At 40.2% G+C, this 19821-nt stretch overlaps 1 protein-coding gene across 1 annotated transcript in view; it reads left to right on the top strand.

Annotated features, from left to right (window-relative positions):
• The first annotated feature begins 253 nt into the window (after positions 1–253).
• The window catches only part of GPM6A (glycoprotein M6A), a 36947-nt gene continuing 17379 nt past the window's right edge, over positions 254–19821 (top strand). Inside the window, exon 1 of the mRNA XM_077814517.1 lies at positions 254–343. Coding sequence (XP_077670643.1) covers positions 254–343 — 90 coding nt within the window. The remainder of the gene's footprint in view (positions 344–19821) is intronic.

Below are 19821 nucleotides of genomic sequence, written 5' to 3'. Positions count from 1 at the left end.
CCACATGCTACATAAGGCAACATTTAGACAAGTCTTTAAATGCAGTTATTATAGAACATCAGCACTGAAGAGTTTCCACTCTAAAAAAGCTTATGCTAGAGGAGATCTTATTATACAACACTGACATTTCAGAGTCATCACTGAACTGTTGTTGAGATATTTAACTTTCTCACACTTCTTGTACAGGATTGACATCTTCAAGTATGTGATCTATGGCATAGCAGCTGCATTCTTTGTCTACGGCATTTTGCTGATGGTAGAGGGATTCTTTACGACTGGTGCCATCAAGGATCTCTATGGAGATTTCAAAATCACCACCTGCGGCAGATGTGTCAGTGCTTGGGTATGTTAATATGACAACCTTCATTACTTATGTTAATTTCAGTAGCATCTTTGGAATAGGTTAGTATATGTTTACAGAGGAAATATGTCTCTTGGGGGAGGGGGTTTATATATTCTTATATGTTAGTAGTTAAAAATTGCAACAAGAAAGGAATGAAATAATATGAATGGACTCCATATTAGCGAAGCAATATCTACTGATGAAAAGTGCAATATAAAAGCTACATAATAATAATTAATAATACGCATGTTTGTAGAAATAATCACTTCACTAATTAAATGGACAGGCTTTTTGCCCAAGCTAAATGTGAAAACTCATTGCTCAGTATTATGCTCTTTGGCGCAGGACCATGTTTTCATATGTGGTTTTATATTTTCCAGCATAATGGAGCCCTGATCCTGATTGGGGCTTTAGGAACTGTACATATCTACGTGTAGGTTGTAATATTTAATTATAGTGAGAGCTGATAAATAGATCAGGCCCTGAACAGTTCCTCCTTGTTTAATAACGTGGAGCTGGATTTTGAACCTTTTACTCATGTTGGTGAACAGTTATTCAAAAGTCATTTTCACTTCAAAATTAAACCACAAATTGACTCCTGTATTAGCTACATGCACATTTTATGTCCTAGGATTGCTTGGCCCCAGCCACACTTAGTCTCTGTTTACTAATGAAACAACTAAATAATTATACTTCGGAGACTGCTGAATAAATTCAACAGAGTCTTTATTAGCAGAACCTCTCTAGGTTAGGGAGAGGCTACCTTAAATCTCAGAGTATTAAAGATGGGCAGATCAGGGCAAGACATTTCTTGGCTTCCCAAATCATCATTCCTTTTACCTGTGTGTTTGACCTATTTGCTATTCCATTCTTAGAAGCTCAGGTATTGTCACATCATTTATCAAAAATATTTTGCTGTTTTGCGTGGGAGTAGGTAATGATGTACTCTCCTGGAAGCCAGTAGAATTTCTAAGGTTGGTCATTTTATACTTGATGATGATAAACGTAATTGCAAATAGCATGAACATAAAATGTTATTCAAAGGAGGGCTAATCACTACACTATATTATGAGATTACTTATATTGATAAGCTGAAGTAAAGGCTAAGAGTACATTGTGGTGACAAAGGGTAAGCACCATCTAAGAGCATAATAGTTACCAAGAGTCAACTATTAGAAACCCAGGCAATCCATAGTTAAGCTTAACTTGAAAAGAAATCCACATATTTGAAATTATGGAAAAGCACAGTTAAGACCATCCTAATAACTGCAACCCGCCCTATATTAATGTCACTCTTTCATCTTCTTGACTTTGTTCCTTTCATAACTACAGGCTGAGATATTAATACTTGGACCAAGACTTGTTGAGACCTTTCAAGATGTCTGTAGTCAAAGGCTGGGGACATTATAAATTGGGAAAAATCACTGTACTGAGACCACCATCAAGTTCTTTGATCATGCTTTTATCATCTTTGAGAAGGCTTCAGTCTATGGCTGCAGACATCTTAAATGTACAGGAGATACTGTACTAATACAACTTGTGGATGAAATATAAAAATGTGAAGCCCAGATCATTGATTTTATAACAGTTTTCATATACGCATGTCTTCAATAGAAAGAGTTATGCTCCAGCCACACATTAACCTTTATTCCTTTCATAATAATAAATGCCATAATCTTATAACCTGTGCCTAGGAGGATTCAATATTATGCTAGCCTGTAGTTTAATACTATGTGTGGCACATGAAATGATTGCTTTCAGTATACTACTTGTCTAAGCGGGAATTTGTGAAGTATGTCTTTTCCTGTAAAGAAGCCCAAAAGTCATACAGCCACTGTACAATTAAGATTAAGGCAGTCTGCTTTTCATGCCCAGTAATGAGATGAACTTGTTTGCTATGGGTGGAGGAAGCTGACACAAAGGGTGAAATCCTGGCCCAATTTAAGTGAATGGGAGTTAGGATTTCATCCAGATTATTTCCGCCCCAGGGAGATGCTATGGCAGCTCTAATTCTGTACATTTCTATATTTTCAAATGTTTGGGTTTCTTTTAGGTTAAACCCTAATTCTGAATTTCTTGGTCCTTTTTTGGTGGCTATTTGATAACTAACCTCTTTGTAAGGGTTAACAAAAAAAACCCCAAACTTAAGATGCTGACATAAGAACATAAGAGCGGCCATACTGGTTCAGATCAAAGGTCCACCTAGCCCAGGGTTCTGTCTTCCAACAGTGGACAATGCCAGGTACCCCAGAGGGAATGAACAGAACAGGTAATCATCAAGTGATCCATCCCCTGTCACCCATTTCCAGTTTCTGGGAAACAGAGGCTAGGGACATCATCCCTGCCCATCCTGGCTAATAGCCATTGATGGACCTATCCTCCATGAACTTATCTACTTCTTCTTCAAACCCTGTTATAGTCTTGGCCTTCACAACATCCTCTGGCAAGGAGTTCCACAGGTTGACTGCGTTGTGTGGGAAAAAAAATTTCTTTTGTTTGGTTTAAACCTGCTGCCTATTAATTTCATTTGGTGACCCCCTAGTTCTTGTGTTATAAGAAGGAGTAAATAACCCTTCCTTATTTACTTTCTCCATACCAGTCATGATTTTATAGACTTCTATCATCTCCCCCCTTAGTCATCTCATTTCCAAGTTGAAAAGTCCCAGTCTTATTAATTTCCTCATATGGAAGCTGTTCCATACCCCTAATCATTTTGTTGCCCTTTTCTGAACCTTTTCCAATTCCAATATATCTTTTCTGAGATGGGGTGACCACATCTGCACACAGTATTCAAGGTGTGGGCCTACCATGGATTTATATAAAGGAAATATGTTATTCTCTCATATTATCGATCCCTTTCTTAATGATTCGCAACATTCTGTTCACTTCTTTGACTGCCACTGCACTTTGAGTGGATGTTTTCAGAGAACTATCCACAATGACTCCAAAATCTCTTTCTTGAGTGGTAACAGCTAATTTAGACCCCATAATTTTATATGTATAGTTGTAAAAAGACATACAGTTACATGTATAGTTGTATATAGACATGCAGTCCAAACCTTAATTCCAGCTTAATGAAAATGGCAAATTCGTTTGATTTATATTTGTTTAGAAATGTTTGACATGCGTTGGCAGCCGAAGGAGGCAAGGAATATGCTAAAAGCATTAGAGTTCTCTCTGCAGGAAGCTCTGTGGGTTGCTGGGGGTCACAGGACAATACTCTGTATTCTCCCTAGCTCTTCAACTGACCTCCTTGAGTTAGCTCTTTATTTCCTGGCCTCTCCTTTCTTTGATTCCTGCTCTGGTTCCCTATGGCCTTCTTAAGATGAGCAAGAATCTTGACATGATAAAGAACAGTGGAGTTTTTATTGTTTTTTATTTTAATCTAGCCTACAAATCTACATTCTTAAAATTTATATAATTACAATTTGAGGCAGTCTTGTTCACACGTTTCTTTTACTTCACTCACATATTTTAAAAATAATTCTTATATAAATAAATATATAAAAATAATGACTGTAGAGAAAAGCAACAATTTTTATTTGAAAAAGGTATTGTTTAAAAGATATTTCAGTTCTATCACGATGCTTTTGCATTTCTACACTCCTCTCTTTCACATCACATAATGTGGGAGCATAAATTCCGAGCACAGTACATGGAGAATTAGACATATAACTCCTATTAAAAATTAAAAAGGTTGCCCTGTGTGTGCAACCCAGATGGTGCTGTTGCTGTGTAGATCAGATAGGAGAAATTAATATACTGTAATTATAGAGTTGCCAAATGGAGATTATGCTATTGAGGAGGATTAGCTCAAATCACAGGTTGCAAGAAGGCTTCCTTATATGGAATTCTGGGATATTCATCTTGTAAATTTTAAAAAAATACACCACCTCACAAAACCAAAAAACTCAACTAATAGAATCAATCAGTTGCTTTTTAGCAATGTATTCTAAACATGACAAAAATGTCCTCTTTACGGTCACATATGCACACAGAATATTTGCACTCTCAAATAATTTGAAACCACATAATGGCTCTAACTTGAAAAGTGGCACTATAAAAATGAGGTCATGTGTTTGTGTCAGTCATTCCAGGTAGAATTTGCTCAAATTATGAATTAAAAAGTATTTCTGAACAGAAGCCTTGCAGGCTCACCTGGAGGTCTGGGAATCAAGCTGAGTTCTTTTCTGCTTCAGCATCAGCACCTGCTGATCTTAATGAAGTTTATAATACATGTATGCATTGATTACACAAGTAACTAGAGTGGGTCAGAAAATGAGGGTAGCGGGGGTTTCAGGAGAAAATTTTTGACAAAAAACGAAAAAAAAATGCTTTAGTCAATATTCTGTGGAAAATTTTGACGTTTCACTGAGAATCACAGAATGATAGAATATTAGGGTTGGAAGAGACCTCAGGAGGTCATCTTTTTGGTTTTCAGGTATTCAATTTTTTTGACAAAAAGTGAAACTCTTCTGTGGAAAGCAGACAGTTTTGCCCTTTTTTTGCCCATGTAGACAGGGCCTGAGTAAGTGTCAATGATAAAAGTCAGTGACTATTGTTTCAGAGCTAACTCATTGTTAATGAAGTAAAATAAGGGCAGCATAGGAATGTTAAATAAATTCAAGCACAGATCAGCAGTGTTTTTTAGTCTTCATACTTATATTTCTCAATACTGCATGTATGTTCCGTGAATTAATTAAACAGATATATAGAATGGCAGTGGAGCTTGATTAGCCAGAAAATGAGAAACAAAATTCAATTATGCCTAAAACCACTTGTGACATAGTTAATATATCAGAGATCAGGTGGCCCTCCCATTTATATTCACCTTGATGATCTTGGGATGTATCTTTTCCATCTGTGATGTCAGTCAGCTGAGTAAATGAAAGATTCATTTCTCAATCATCACAGCATCTCTTGGCTTCCAGGCGTCACTTATTGCATAACTAATTATTTTTCTTTCTAAACTGAAAAATTTTGCTATTTTGGGCTGGGTTACTGCTGCAGTGTTATGGTGCTTACATTAATACAATAGCCTGCCAGGCACTATTACATGCATTGCCTGTGACTTTTTTTTCTTTTGTACTCTCTGTTATTTGACTTTTTTTTTTTTTTTGTCGACAATAAACTGGAAAAATGTTTTGTTTTGCTTTCAAATTAATTGTGTTGTGAATGTGGCTTTCACAAAGTATATGGCATTTTTTCTCTGTGTATAAGTTTGATCAATACGTCATTTCTTGATCAAAACATTTTCTTAAAATGTGATTGTGTTATATATTTCCAAAGCTTGTCTGACTGTGGAAGCTACTACACTTTTTCCATGTGTTGTGCCTTCCTATTATGGACATAAAATAATCAAATTGTTAACTCTATCTTCCCTAGGTTTCAGAGAGATTCTCCTCTGAATGTACAATTGTAGCTGTCTGCGTTATAGCTCCATTGTTCATCGGATGAATATGCATTTTGCTGACAGCATCCTTTGCTCACATCTGGCAGGCCTATTTTTATACTAGTAGTTAGCCATTTTATTCAATCTCTTTTATCAGTCAAATTGTTATTTACTCCCACAAATGTAGACAGCAATATTATAGACTCAGTTGCTAACATAGTAGTCACACTTTCTGTCCCATTTATTTTCTAGTCTATATGTCTGTGGATTCCAGTTAACTTCCCCAAAGTCTGCAAGAGCAGCAAACTGTGTTTTTCCTCTCTGGCTTATCCTTACCAATAACCAGATCTTGCCACTGACTCCTGCTCTGGCAGATTCCTTATCCCCCTTGTGGCTACTGTAGTATTTACCTGTTAATCACAGTAGGAATTTTCTGTTGTAATGTATAGTGAAAAAGGGCAAAGTTGAATTATATTCTAGAGGAGAAAGTGCAGGGACTTAAACAACGGATGAAGTTATTGAATCAAACCATAGAAACTACATCATGTAGATGACCAAAGGTGGTACTGTCAAGACCAGAAATGGAATAGAAAAAGGTGGATAAATGAAGACTGAAGATTTTGGCAGCAAAGAGGGGGAAAAGGGAATTTGGGGGAGGGGAAGATTTTGACAGCAAGAAAAGGAAGAAGGGAATATTAGAGATTGTGTGCCCTCAAGCTTCCTACAGGGAGCGGAGTCTGGGGCTTGCCCTGCTCCACATGTGCCGTGGCTTCGCGGAAACAGCGGCATGTTCCCCCTCCAGCTCCTATGCATTGGGCAGCCAGGGCTCCGCATGCTGCCCCGCCCTAAGCAACACCCCGCAGCTCCCATTGGCCGGGAACCATGAGCATTCATGACCCACCATACAATTTCCATAGCCAGATATGGCCCTCGAGTCAAAAAGTTTGCCCACCCCTGGTCAGTGTCCTCCTAGCAGTGTGTAATGAACATGACTCAAATTTGGCTGGGTTGCTGTGGGTTAGCAAGCCAGTACATTCTTTGAGGATCCCTTCTTGTTTTCAAGAATCTCAGATTTCATTTACGTTAAAAAGACTGTAGATATTATAGTGGTACAGAAGAACTTGACAATGTGAACTTTAGGTAGATGATGCAGAGATGTTTGCCTGAGTTTGTAGGGACACTGAAACAACTCAGATTTCCAAGGCTGCTAATTTAAATGCCAGCATTGTTAATTTGCATGGTTTATTGACTCACAGAAGGAAAGAGGGAGGATCATATTGTGGAGAGTAGTATTACTATTTTCACCCCCCAGTTTGACCATTGGAGTTAAGGAGCCAGAAGAGAGGAGCATAGATTGGGTGGCATCTGAGCCCTAACTGAATAGGAGCCAATCCCGCAGTGCCCAGTGTGGTGAAGCCAAGCTGAGTGTAGTTCAGCAGAGCACATGTGATCACATTTTGAACAACTGCACAATCTACTTTGAGTGGCATCTCAAGTGGGCAATGCTTGAAAGAGTACTCCACTTCTTTTCTAACCCTAGCCTCACAGGCATGTTTCCTTGTAGAAGCCCTGCAGGCTTCCAATTTGGCTGCCTCTCAAACCAGGTGTAAATAACCTTCCTAGAGTGCCTTTCACAGGCAGAGGTGTGGTCTTGTCTGTGTGTAGAAAACTTCCTGACAGTGAAAGATATAAACTATGGAACAGACTGCTCAGGAAAGTGGGATTTACTTCACAAATTGGAGACAAAACACCGGAAAAATGTACTATGGGGATCAATCCTGCATTGGCAGGGATGGTCATGATGACTGAAGAGGTCTTGCTGATCTCTAACTAGATTGGATAAAGTACTGTCATAAGGCATGAAAGCAGCCCAAAGAACTGTATTATACGAATGGTATGGGAAAGCAGCAATATATCTCATTTGAGGGAGGTGTCCAGTAGAGTGCCTCAGGAATCCATCGTAAATCCAGATTTATTTGTCTACTTTGCATCTAAAAGAGCGGGTAGTTGTATACACAGAATGTTGCAAATAGCACTCATAAGAAAGAGGTTGGAAGAAGGGATAGGAGACAAAATGAGAAACAGGATGGTGTAGGTATATACATTTGGGTAAAAACTAGGGCTGTTGATTGATCAGTTAACTCCCGTGATTAACTCAAAATATTAATTGTGATTAATTGCAGTTTTAAGTGCACTGTTAAACAATAGAATACAAATTGAAATTTATTAAATATTTTGGATGTTTTTCTACATTTTCAAATATATTGATTTCAATTACAACAGAATAAAAAGTATACAGTGCTCACTTTATATTACTATTTTTCATTACAAATATTTGCACTCTAAAAATGATGAAAGAAATAGTATTTTTCAATTCACCTCATATAAGAAACTTACAAATGTTGGTTTTTTGTCCCATAACTGCTCTCAAAACCAAAACAATGTAAAACTTTAGAGCCAACAAGTCCACTCAGTCCTACTTCTTGTTCAATCAATCACTAAGACAAACAAGTTTGATTACATTTACAGAAGATAATGCTGCCTGCTTCTTATTTACATAACCTGAAAGTGAGAACAGACATTCACATGGCACTTTTATAGCCGGCATTGCAAGGTATTTATGTGTCAGATGTGCTAAACATTTGTATGCCCCTCATGCTTTGGCCACCATTGCAGAGAACATGCTTCCATGCTGATGATGCCCATCAAAAAAAATGCATTAATTAAATTTGTGACTGAACTCCTTGGGAGAGAATTGTACGTTTCCTGCTCAGTTTTACCCGCATTCTGCCATATATTTCATGTCATAGCAGTCTCGGATGATGACCCAGCACATGTTGTTCATTTTAAGAAGACTTTCACTGCAGATTTGATAAAACACAAAGAAGGAACCAATTTGAGATTTCTAAGAATAGATACACTATTGGCACTTGACCCAAGGTTTAAGAACCTGAAGTGCCTTTCAAAATCTGAGAGGGATGAGATGTGGAGCATGATTTCAGAAGTCTTAAAAGAGCAGCACTCCAATGTGCAACCTACAGAACCCAAATCACCAAAAAAGAAAATCTGCTGGTGGCATGTGACTCAGATGATGAAAATGAACATGTATCGGTCCACACTGCTTTGGATTGTTATTGAGCAAACCTGTCATCAGCATGGACTCTTGTCCTCTGGAATGGTGGTTGAAGCATGAAGGGACATAATGGGAGAATTGAAAAATACTATACCTCTACCCTGATATAACGCGGTCTTCGGGAGCCAAAAAGTCTTACCGCGTTACAGGTGAAACCGCATTATAGCAAACTTGCTTTGGCTTTGAGCATTTCCGTTATTAATAGTCAGCAGGCCCCCCGGCACTCTCATGCCCTATCCAACGCCCCTGTTCCCCATCCCCGACCCTACATATTAGAAAAATGTAAAAGGAAATGTATAAAAAGGAGTCACAATGAAAGTTGCATTTAGCCATAACAATAACAGCTGCTACCACTCTAGAAAGTAAATGTTTCTTTAGTTAATATTTAACAGCACAGATCAGAAGGGTAGAAACCCCAGATTTGTATAAGGGACTGTTACACAATTCCCAGGCTAAAGCTGTTGGGAGTTAATCATTTCTCATGTTACAGAGATCTGAACAATTCTTAACCTTTGAAGTTTCACACTTCCTTTCACCATTTGCCCTCTGGATGCCCAGAAGGGGAAAACCATTCCCCTATATCTTTTTATTTGATTTTTTTAAAGTAATAAAATCATCCTTATCCATTGAATATATAGGCGTGGGAAAGGATTCTTGACATGTTTGAAATTAATAATTTTATGACATCATATTGATTTACATGGGATTTATTGGTTTTCTGTTACACATCTGAAAGTTAGAAGATACGATATAGAAAGTAAAAAGAAAAGGAGTACTAGTGGCACCTTAGAGACTAACCAGTTTATTTGAGCGTAAGCTTTGGTGAGCTACAGCTCACTTCATCGGATGCATTCAGTGGAAAATACAGTGAGGAGATTTATATACACACAGAACATGAAAAAATGGGTGTTATCATACACACTGTAAGGAGAGTGATCATTTAAGATGAGCTATAACCAGCAGGAGAGCAAGGGGGGGGAGAAAACCTTTTGTAGTGATAATTGAGGTGGGTCATTTCCAGCAGTTAACAGGAACGTCTGAGGAGCAGTGGGGGGCGGGGGAGGGGAAGGAAATAAACATGGGGAAATAGTTTTACTTTGTGTAATGACACAGCCACTCCCAGTCTCTATTCAAGCCTAAGTTAATTGTATCCAGTTTGCAAATTAATTCCAATTCAGCAGTCTCTGTTTGGAGTCTGTTTTTGAAGTCTTTTTGTTGTAATATTGCGACCTTTAGGTCTGTAATCGAGTGACAGGAGAGATTGAAGTGTTCTCCTACTGGTTTTTGAATGTTATGATTCCTGATGTCAGATTTGTGTCCATTTATTCTTTTGCGTAGAGACTGTCTGGTTTGGCCTACGTACATGGCAGAGGGGCATTGCTGGCACATGATGGCATATATCACATTGGTAGATGTGCAGGTGAGCGAGCCTCTGATAGTGTGGCCGATGTGATTAGGCCCTATGTTGGTGTCCCCAGAATAGATATGTGGACACAGTTGGCAACGGGCTTTGTTGCAAGGATAGGTTCCTGGGTTAGTGGTTCTGTTGTGTGGTGTGTGGTTGCTGGTGAGTATTTGCTTCAGGTTGGGGGGCTGTAAGCAAGGACTGGCCTGTCTCCCAAGATTTGCGAGAGTGATGGGTCGTCCTTCAGGATAGGTTGTAGATCCTTGATGATGCGTTGGAGAGGTTTTAGTTGGGGGCTGAAGGTGATGGCTAGTGGCATTCTGTTATTATCTTTGTTGGGCCTGTCCTGTAGTAGGTGACTTCTGGGTACTCTCCTGGCTCTGTCAATCTGTTTCTTCACTTCAGCAGGTGGGTATTGTAGTTGTAAGAATGCTTGATAGAGATCTTGTAGGTGATTGTCTCTGTCTGAGGGGTTGGAGCAAATGTGATTGTATCGTAGAGCTTGGCTGTAGACGATGGATTGTGTGGTGTGGTGTGGTCTGGGTGAAAGCTGGAGGCATGTAGGTAGGAATAGCGGTCAGTAGGTTTCCGGTATAGGGTGGTGTTTATGTGACCATTGTTTATTAGCACTGTAGTGTCCAGAAAGTGGATCTCTTGTGTGGACTGGACCAGGCTGAGGTTGATTGTGGGATAGAAATTGTTGAAATCATGGTGGAATTCCTCAAGGGCTTCTTTTCCATCAGTCCAGGTGATGAAGATGTCATCAATGTAGCGTAAGTAGAGTAGGGGCATTAGGGGACGAGAGTGGAGGAAGTGTTGTTCTAAGTCAGCCATAAAAATGCTGGCATACGCTGGAGCCATGAGGGTACCCATAGCAGTGCCGCTGATTTGAAGGTATACATTGTCCCCAAATTTGAAATAGTTATGGGTGAGGACAAAGTCACAAAGTTCAGCCACCAGGTTTGCCGTGACATTATCGGGGATACTGTTCCTGACGGCTTGTAGTCCATCTTTGTGTGGAATGTTGGTGTAGAGGGCTTCTACATCCATAGTGGCCAGGATGGTGTTTTCAGGAAGGTCACCGATGGATTGTAGTTTCCTCAGGAAGTCAGTGGTGTCTCAAAGATAGCTGGGAGTGCTGGTAGCGTAGGGCCTGAGGAGGGAGTCTACATAGCCAGACAATCCTGCTATCAGGGTGCCAATGCCTGAGATGATGGGGCGTCCAGGATTTCCAGGTTTATTGATCTTGGGTAGCAGATAGAATGCCCCAGGTCGAGGTTCCAGGGGTGTGTCTGTGTGGATTTGTAAAAGTGATTTAGAAAGTGATTGCTTTTCGAGTTCTGAAGGACTCTTCCAGTATTTAGATTCTCACTGATGGAGTTAACATTTGTGGCTTGTCAACACTACTGTTATTCTACATTTATATTATGGTAGCACATAAAGGCCAATTAATTCTACTGTGTTAGGTGACTAGGCAACTAAAGGTTTATACTCAGAGAACTACTCTTAAATTTATTACAGTATTTAAGCAGTAAATATAACGGGAATTTAACACTTGGGAAGAGTACAATTAATGTGATAAGCCTCTGAAACTTTACTGATATGTAATTAAGCTTAAGTGAGTCTAACTGCTGTAGCTTACACATTTGTATATCGTGTAGCTCCTTGGGGTGTAAGTTAATTTATTTTTATTTAGTTATTCATCTAGATTTAAAATAATAAAGACCTCTATCCAAGACTCAAGGCTTCTAAACCCAATTCATCATAAACAAATATAATTAAATTAAATCTCAGCAGCATTAAAATCAATTCCAAAGGAACTAGATTGTCCAGCCACCTGCCCCCTTCATCTAGGAAGTATACCCTCAGCCTTCTCCAGAGACCCTATCGAACAGGTGTCTTTTGTAGCATGCCCCAAAAGTCACCAGACTTGTGCTATTTCAGATCAGAAGGGAGCCAGTTCCAGAGTCCTGCAATATCCTCTCAGAGAATGCCCTACCAGCCTCTTTTATAATGAGGGGATGATTAAAGAATTATAAAATATGCCTTACAGTGACAGATTCAAAGGGCTCAATCTATTTAGCTTAAGAAAGGTAAGGTCAAGGTGACTTAATAACAGTCCATAAATATCTACATGGGGAACAAATATTTAATATGGGCTCCCGAATCTAGCAGAGAAAGGTACAACATGATTCAGTGGCTGGAAGTTCAAGCTAGGGAAATTCAGATTGTAAATAAGGTATACATTTTAACAGCAGAGTAATTAACCATTGGAACAATTTATCAAGGGTGTGCTGGATTCTCCATCTCTGACAAATTGTAAATCAAGATTGGATGCTTTTATAAAATAGAGCTAGATTCATAAAGCATATATGTGGTCAGTAGGGACAGACCACAACTGTGGCAGTACGTCCTAGGGGGAGAGACCATCCTTCAAGTAGGCTGATCCCAGGCCATTTAAGGCTTTATAGCTCATAACCAATACCTTAAACTCTATCCAGACACCAATGAGTAGCCAATGCAGCTCTTGAAACACTGGGGTCATGTGCTCCCAAAGAGATACCCTGCTCAGTAAGTATGCCCTTCAGTTCTGCTTTAGCTTCAGTCTCTGAATGATTTTAATGGCTGTAGGCCCATGTACAGCACATCTTGAGGTAACAAAAGCATTGATAACAGTTGCAAGGTCCACATCACAACCTCTTAAACACACACAGATTGTAAAAAAGTTGATTGAATCACTGCTGTAATATGATTGTGAAACATATTAACTAATGGCAGTCTAAGTTGTGAACACTATTAACTTAATGGCAGATGTACTCCCTCAATCGAAGGGATGGATGTTACTTCCGCCGTCTCCTCCAGGTGTTTCCCCTAACACACCATAATCACCTCAGTCTACTCTGGGTTGAGCTTCAATCACCTTACTCCCATCCGTGCCCCCATCTTGATTAGACAGTGGCAAGGGGTCAGCTTCTCCCGGTGAGTGTGGAGGCCTACACCATCAATCTCTGCATATTTAAGCTTTAGGATTTTTTATAAAAATTAAATTTCTTACCCTTCTAGTTAACATTACAAAAGTGAACAAAATGTAAACTGATACACTGTTGTCTTTGTAAGTCTACAGACAGATTCCTCCACTGGTTCTATAGTTGCTCATGACTCTGCCAGGAAGCAATAGTAAAATTAACAAGGCTTGTATCCCTTTTGATGTTACTATTCAACAGTCCCCTAGTTAGCAGTGCAACTGTCAGGAATCAGTGAAAATCTCATGTTGCTGCTGCAGTAGAGTTAATTATTGGAATTATTTCTGGGTAAGAAAGACCAAGCAATGGAGGCTGGCAGAGAAGCATAATAACAGAGGCCCACTGCCTCTTGGCAGTAGCTAGAGGAGAGGCCGAATAGTAGAGAAAGCCCCTTTTTTTGTATCAGCCAGGAGGGTTTGGAGTTGAACAATGGTTCTCAAACTGTGGGTTGGGACACCAAAGTTGCTCGCAACCCCATTTTAATGGGGTTGCCAGGGCTGACTTAGATTTTCTGGGGCCCAGTGCTGGATTCTGAGCCCCACTGCCTGGGGCCAAAGCTGAAGCCTGACCCCACTGCCCGGGGCTGAAGCCAAAGCCCAAGGGCTTCTCCATGTGCAACAGGGCTAAGGTTACAGGCCCCTTGCCTGGGGCTAAAGCCCTTGTGCTTTGGCTTTTCTCCCACTCTCTGCCTGGAGGAGTCGGGCTTGGGCAGGCTCAGGCTTCGGTCTCCCCTCCTGGGATCGTGTAGCAATTTTTGTTGTCAGAAGTTTGAGAGTCCCTGGAATAGAAAAAAAACAACAGAATGAGACTTCTCTCTTTTAGCATCTAGATAATTCCAGACCTTCTCTGTTTAATATTTAGAATTTCACATTTATTAGACATCTAGTCAGAGGCTGACAAGAAAGATGGAACTTTCATGAAGATTCCAGCTGGAGGTGACAGTAGGGGTTGGGATGTCATCAGAATGTACCTCCTGAATACGGGAACAGGGGACCGCTATCCTTATATTGTATGGATATCTATTAGTAGCTTTAGTTCTCCGAGTAGTAGTTGTCTGGTAATTTTTTCAAGACCTGATCCTGTAGAATTTAGGACAACGCTGCATCATGGACCATCTTACTTATGAACATAAAATGCAATGGAACGAAAGGTTTAAGGAAACTTTATTATATTATGTTCAGCTTCTTGCAACGATAAATGTGATAACTTAGAGGAGCTATTTTCACTACTAACAAAATATATAGTGTGCTAAAGGAGCAAATGTGGTGTTTAAGGTTTAGTACTGCTATTTAATAAATCATTTCTTCCTTTGACTTGTCAGGTAGCCGAACACTATTTCAAAGGAGTACCATCCCTTTTAAATCTGAGCAGATTGCATTTTGAACTTAATTCTGGCAGTGAACAGGCTTTTCAAGAAGTGTTTCTGGAAAGATGTCTAGAAGGTAGAGAGAAGACTTTATAAGAGAAAATTCACTAATAAATATTTTGGTTACTAACCTGTAGGCTTCACACAAGTATATCCTGTAATTTCTAAATTCCACTCCATTTTAGAAAAAAACATGTTCCTATTTTATGTGTTACCTGATCATTGTTTTAGGCTGTGCTTAGACACAGCTGGACTTGTATTACCCAAGCCAATGCAATTTGATTCTTATGGTTACCACCTTGCTGAAACCACCATGAAGGACAATTGCCCATTGATAACGGTTTTAACAGGGCTACAGATCTGTGGTATGTCCAAAGACCTTCATAGACTTTGGCATTGTAGACACTATTGCATGTAATCTGAAAAATGGCCTTGCTCTTTCACTGGCTTCTTAGTTCTGCAATGTTAATTAGAGCATGTAGTGGACAAGTAGTCCTTCAGTTGAAAGTGCTCAGTCAACAAAGAAGAAAAATAAAAGCAGAAGTTCTTTTTTGGTCTTAGAGTAAATACAGTTTTAAAGACTTAGCCTTGTCTTCACTTGTGCGTGTGTTAACACATGCACACATAGCAGAAAGATTCCTAAACTTCCATATGCAGAAAGAGCACAGGAATACAGGCCAGTGTATAAAAATTGAGCATTATAGTTCTAAAATATAATTAATATGAAAGATGTGGTCCGACCCATTAAATTATAGTACATTTAACTACACATATTGAGGTATTCGCATATAAATAACTTTGCTTTACACTTTTTAAGAACACTTTCTTTCCCATTTTTGAATCCCCAGAAAGGGACTCTTAAACAGGACCAAAGCACACATTGCTATTTCTTGCAAGAGTAGAAAACCTCAACAGGGGAGATTTTTTTACTCCTAAAGTGAAAGTTTAAAATAAGCTTTAAATTGAAAAGCTATTCTAAAAAGGGCACAAACATGCATAGAATATTCTTTGTCACTTCTTGCTCCTACTTTAAAAAATAGAAATAAAACTCTTTAGCTTGATGATAAATTAAGAACATCTTTTGCTTTTTAGTCTGGAATTCAAAGCTCTTAAGTGCCACTATGCTGCCAAGTAATTACTTGTAAATGAATTCCTGGAGTTGGACCAGATGCTGTCACATCATATGGTGTAGTGTGACGGGGGGAAATAGAACCCAGAGACTGAGCAGAGATAGAAACTAAATAATAGTGTGGAGAAAAAAACCACTTAATTGTGCTCAACATTTTCTTTGTAATAGATGCCTTCCTTTCAAGTCACACTATGTAAAGCAGTTCACACATGCCATAGTCTTTGATAAAGGATCATAGGGGATGCAGACCACACTATACTTATCTATCATCTATGTGTTTTGATTTAGTTCCCTCTAGCATGTCAATATTTGGTGAGGAGAGAGAAAGCATAGATCACTGGCAGTAATAATCCATTTCCACAATGTCTCTGTGCTTAAGTCAGAGAAATTATTCTCACTTTTCCATCCCAACCTGCTGTCATTTTTTAATTCTCTGGGACAAATTCAGAGGCGATGCCGTACAAATTGGTATGTCCACCTTACTGGATATTATTAAGTGTTATTGTCACACACTGAAGAAGGTTGTAGAAGGAAAGTAACCAATAGGCAGGTGAGGTTGTAGAAGGAAAGTAACCAATAGGCAGGTGCAAAGAAGATGCAAGATAGGGCAAGCCACAGTGTACTTTATCTTTCATCTTCTTGCTCTTGATAACTGTTTTTACTGCTACAATCCCAGCTTTCCACCTCAGCATACTGCTTGCATTCACAGTTTACACTGCCATTTACATCACCTCTAAGTATGGCTTTCTATTTGTTTGCATAACCAGGAACTTGGACTTACAGTAAGCCTTTGAAAAGGCTCTCGCCAAAGGCTCTTAAGCAAAGTAAGCAGTCATGGGATAAGAAGGAAGATCCTCTCATGGATCAGTAACTGGTTAAAACACAGGAAATAAAGAGTAGGAATAAAAGGTCAGTTTTCAGAATGGAGAGAGGTAAGTGGTGGTGTCCCCCAGGGATCTGCACTGGGACTGGTGCTGTTCAATATATTCATAAATTATCTGGGAAAAGGGGTAAACAGTGAGATGGCAAAATTTGCAGACAATACAAAATTGCTGAAGATAATTAAGTCCAAAGGTGACTGCAAAGAGTTACAAAGGGATCTTATAAAACTAAGTGACTGGACAACAAAATGGCAAATGAAATTAGGGGTTGATTAATACAAAGTAATGCACATTGGAGAACATAATCCCCAACTATATATACAAAATGATGGGATCTAAATTAGCTGTTACCACTCAAGAAAGAGCTCTTGGAGTTGTGAAAAAATCCACTCAATGTGCAGCAGCGGTCAAAAAAGCTAACAATGTTTGGAACCATTATGAAAGGGATGGATAAGAAGACAGAAAATATTGTAATGCTACTACAGGTCCAAAGCACACATTGCTATTTCTTGCAAGAGTAGAAAACTTCAACAGGGGAGATATTTTTTACTCCTGAAGTGAAATTTTAAAATAAGCTTTAAATTGAAAAGCTATTCTAAAAAGGGCACAAACACACACATAAAACTCTTTAGCAATAAAACTCTTTAGCTTGATAATAAATTAAGAACATCTTTTGCTTTTTAGTCTGAAATTCAAAACTCTTAAGTGCTGCTATGGTGCCAAGTAATTACTTGTAAATGAATATGCTCAGACCTTGAATACTGTGCAGTTCTGGTCATCCTATCTCAAAAAAGATATATTAGAATTGGAAAGGGTACAGAGAAGGACAACAAAAATGAAGAGGGATATGGAACAGCTTCCATGTGAGGAGAGATTAAAAAAACTGGGACTGTTCAGCTTGGAAGAGAGACCACTAAGGGGCGATATGATAGAATTTTATAAAATAATGAATGAGAAAGTGGATAGGGAAGTGTTATTTACTCCTTCATATAACACAAGAACCAGGGGTCACTCAATGAAATTAATAGGCAGAAGGTTTAAAGCAAACAAAATCAAGTACTTCTTCACACAACACACAATCAACCTGTGGAACTCATTGCCAGGGTATGATGTGAAGGGCAAAAGTATAATGGGATTCAAAAATAATTAGGTAAGTTCATGGAGGATAGGTCCATCAATGGCTATTAGCCAACATGGTCAGAGATGCAACCCGCTGCTCTGGGTGGCCCTACCCTCTAACTGCCAGACTGGGAGTGGATAACAGGGGATGGATGATTCAATGATTACCTGTTCTGTTCATTTCCTCTGAAGCACCTGACATTGGCCACTGCTGGAAGACAGGATACTGAGCTAGATGGGCCATTGGCCTGACCCAGGAAGGCCATTCTTATGAACTGTGGGGGGAAAGTCTGTCTTACTTCACTTTTTACCCTTATAGGGACACCATCTTTTCAAGGTTCTGGAGTTGTTCTTGATTCTTCATTATCTGTTGGTCTTTCATCAGTTCATTTAACGGAGGAACAGACTCTACTAATGGTGGGCAGGGTTTGTCTATGGTGTAAATTGGTGCATACTGCTACTCAGGGGTGAAAGTAATGTTAAATTCTTATTGGCACAGGGGCCAGCTCTGGACCCTGGCAGGGGTGGGGCCTCGGGCGGAAGGGGTGGGATTGCAGACCCCCCCCAGCCAGCCCATCCATGCTGCCTGGCCCATGCCGCCCGGGGCTCCAGCGGTGATTTAAAAGGGTCCAGGGTTCTGGCCCCTGCTGTTGTAGTGGCAGCAGTGCCTGGGAGCTCTGGGCCCTTTTAAATCACCGGCCTAAGGGTAGCTTCCCCTTTTGTGCCCACCCTCTTCCCCGTTGGTGGCCCGGTGGGGCAAAAGGGGCAATGACTTTAAAGCGCTGCTGCAGAGCTTTAATATCATTGCCCCTTTTGCTTCACCTGTTGGCGGCCCTGCCGGTAGGGTCCCACTTTCACCCCTCCTGCTACTTAACTCTACGTCTAGCCATGTTTAGCTTTCTTTTATTGTAGTGACATAGACAGGAACATAGCCACAGTGATATACAGTCCACATACTGGATATTTATAATTGGGCTTTTTAAACTTATGCAAGAGAACTTTCTTTACAGGAACCAGAAAATGTTGGGTTTTTTCCTCGTTTGTTGGGCAGATCATCCAGCATTACTTATATTAGTTCCTTACTGTCAGATTCAATGTTTGATATGCATTGTAGGGATTCAGGCCTTAGGCTGTCATTGGGACTGTCGTGAGGTGCAGCCCTCATCGCCAGACTGGCACCTCTTCCTGGTCATGCGAGGGACTAGCTCTAGGCTGACTGCCCTATCCACAATCTGCACACCAGCAATCTATCTTTGTTCCTGCCTACAGCTCCTCTCTCAGTTCCTAGAACTGTAGCATCCTCTTTGCGACTCAGCCCTCTGGTTAGGTCACCATCCGTGTTTTCCCCCTTCTGGGTGGGGATTATTTCTGTTCAACTGTCGACCCACTTTCCTAGTGGTGGGAACCCCGACCCACCCACTACTCCAGGCCTCAGCCCAGGAACCCTGTAACTAGCAGCCTCCTGCTGCTCCTCTGTAACCTCCGTCAATGCTGCTATATTTTCTTGGGCCACTTCCCCATGGCGCCAATACCTTCTTCACCCTCATCTCAGGGGACTCAGCTGCTCAGTCCCAGCAGCCAGCCAGGAGCTCCCACTTGCTTCCCTGGTCCTTGCTGCTCTGTCCAAGGAGTTTAGTTCTCTCAATCCTCCAGGGATGCAGTCCTTACTCCCTGGGCTCCCAGCAGCAGCTGCTCTCTACTTTGCCCTGCAGCTCCCTTCTATCTGAGCATGCTGGCCCTGATTGGTTGCTCCCTGAAATGCCTCCCTGATTGGCTGTGCTTTCCGCAGCCCCTCTGGGCCTCTTGGAGTACTCACTTCCATTGCTACGTCTGGGGCAGGGCATGGCTAACCCCTTTTATGCCTGTCTGGGAGAGGCACCCCATTACAGGGACTGTGGAATTATTTGAGAAACATACTAAAAAAATTTAGTTCTTCAATATGGAGCAGCACTGCAAAATCTCGATCAATGTCCATTTCAAATGTGGGTGTTTGGCTCCAGTGTTTAAGTGCAGGCTCAGTGATTGTTTTT

The sequence above is a fragment of the Eretmochelys imbricata genome, chromosome 4 (assembly GCF_965152235.1).
Source record: "Eretmochelys imbricata isolate rEreImb1 chromosome 4, rEreImb1.hap1, whole genome shotgun sequence".
Taxonomy (NCBI): Eukaryota; Metazoa; Chordata; order Testudines; family Cheloniidae; genus Eretmochelys; species Eretmochelys imbricata.
This window is presented reverse-complemented; position numbering and strand designations above follow the sequence as displayed.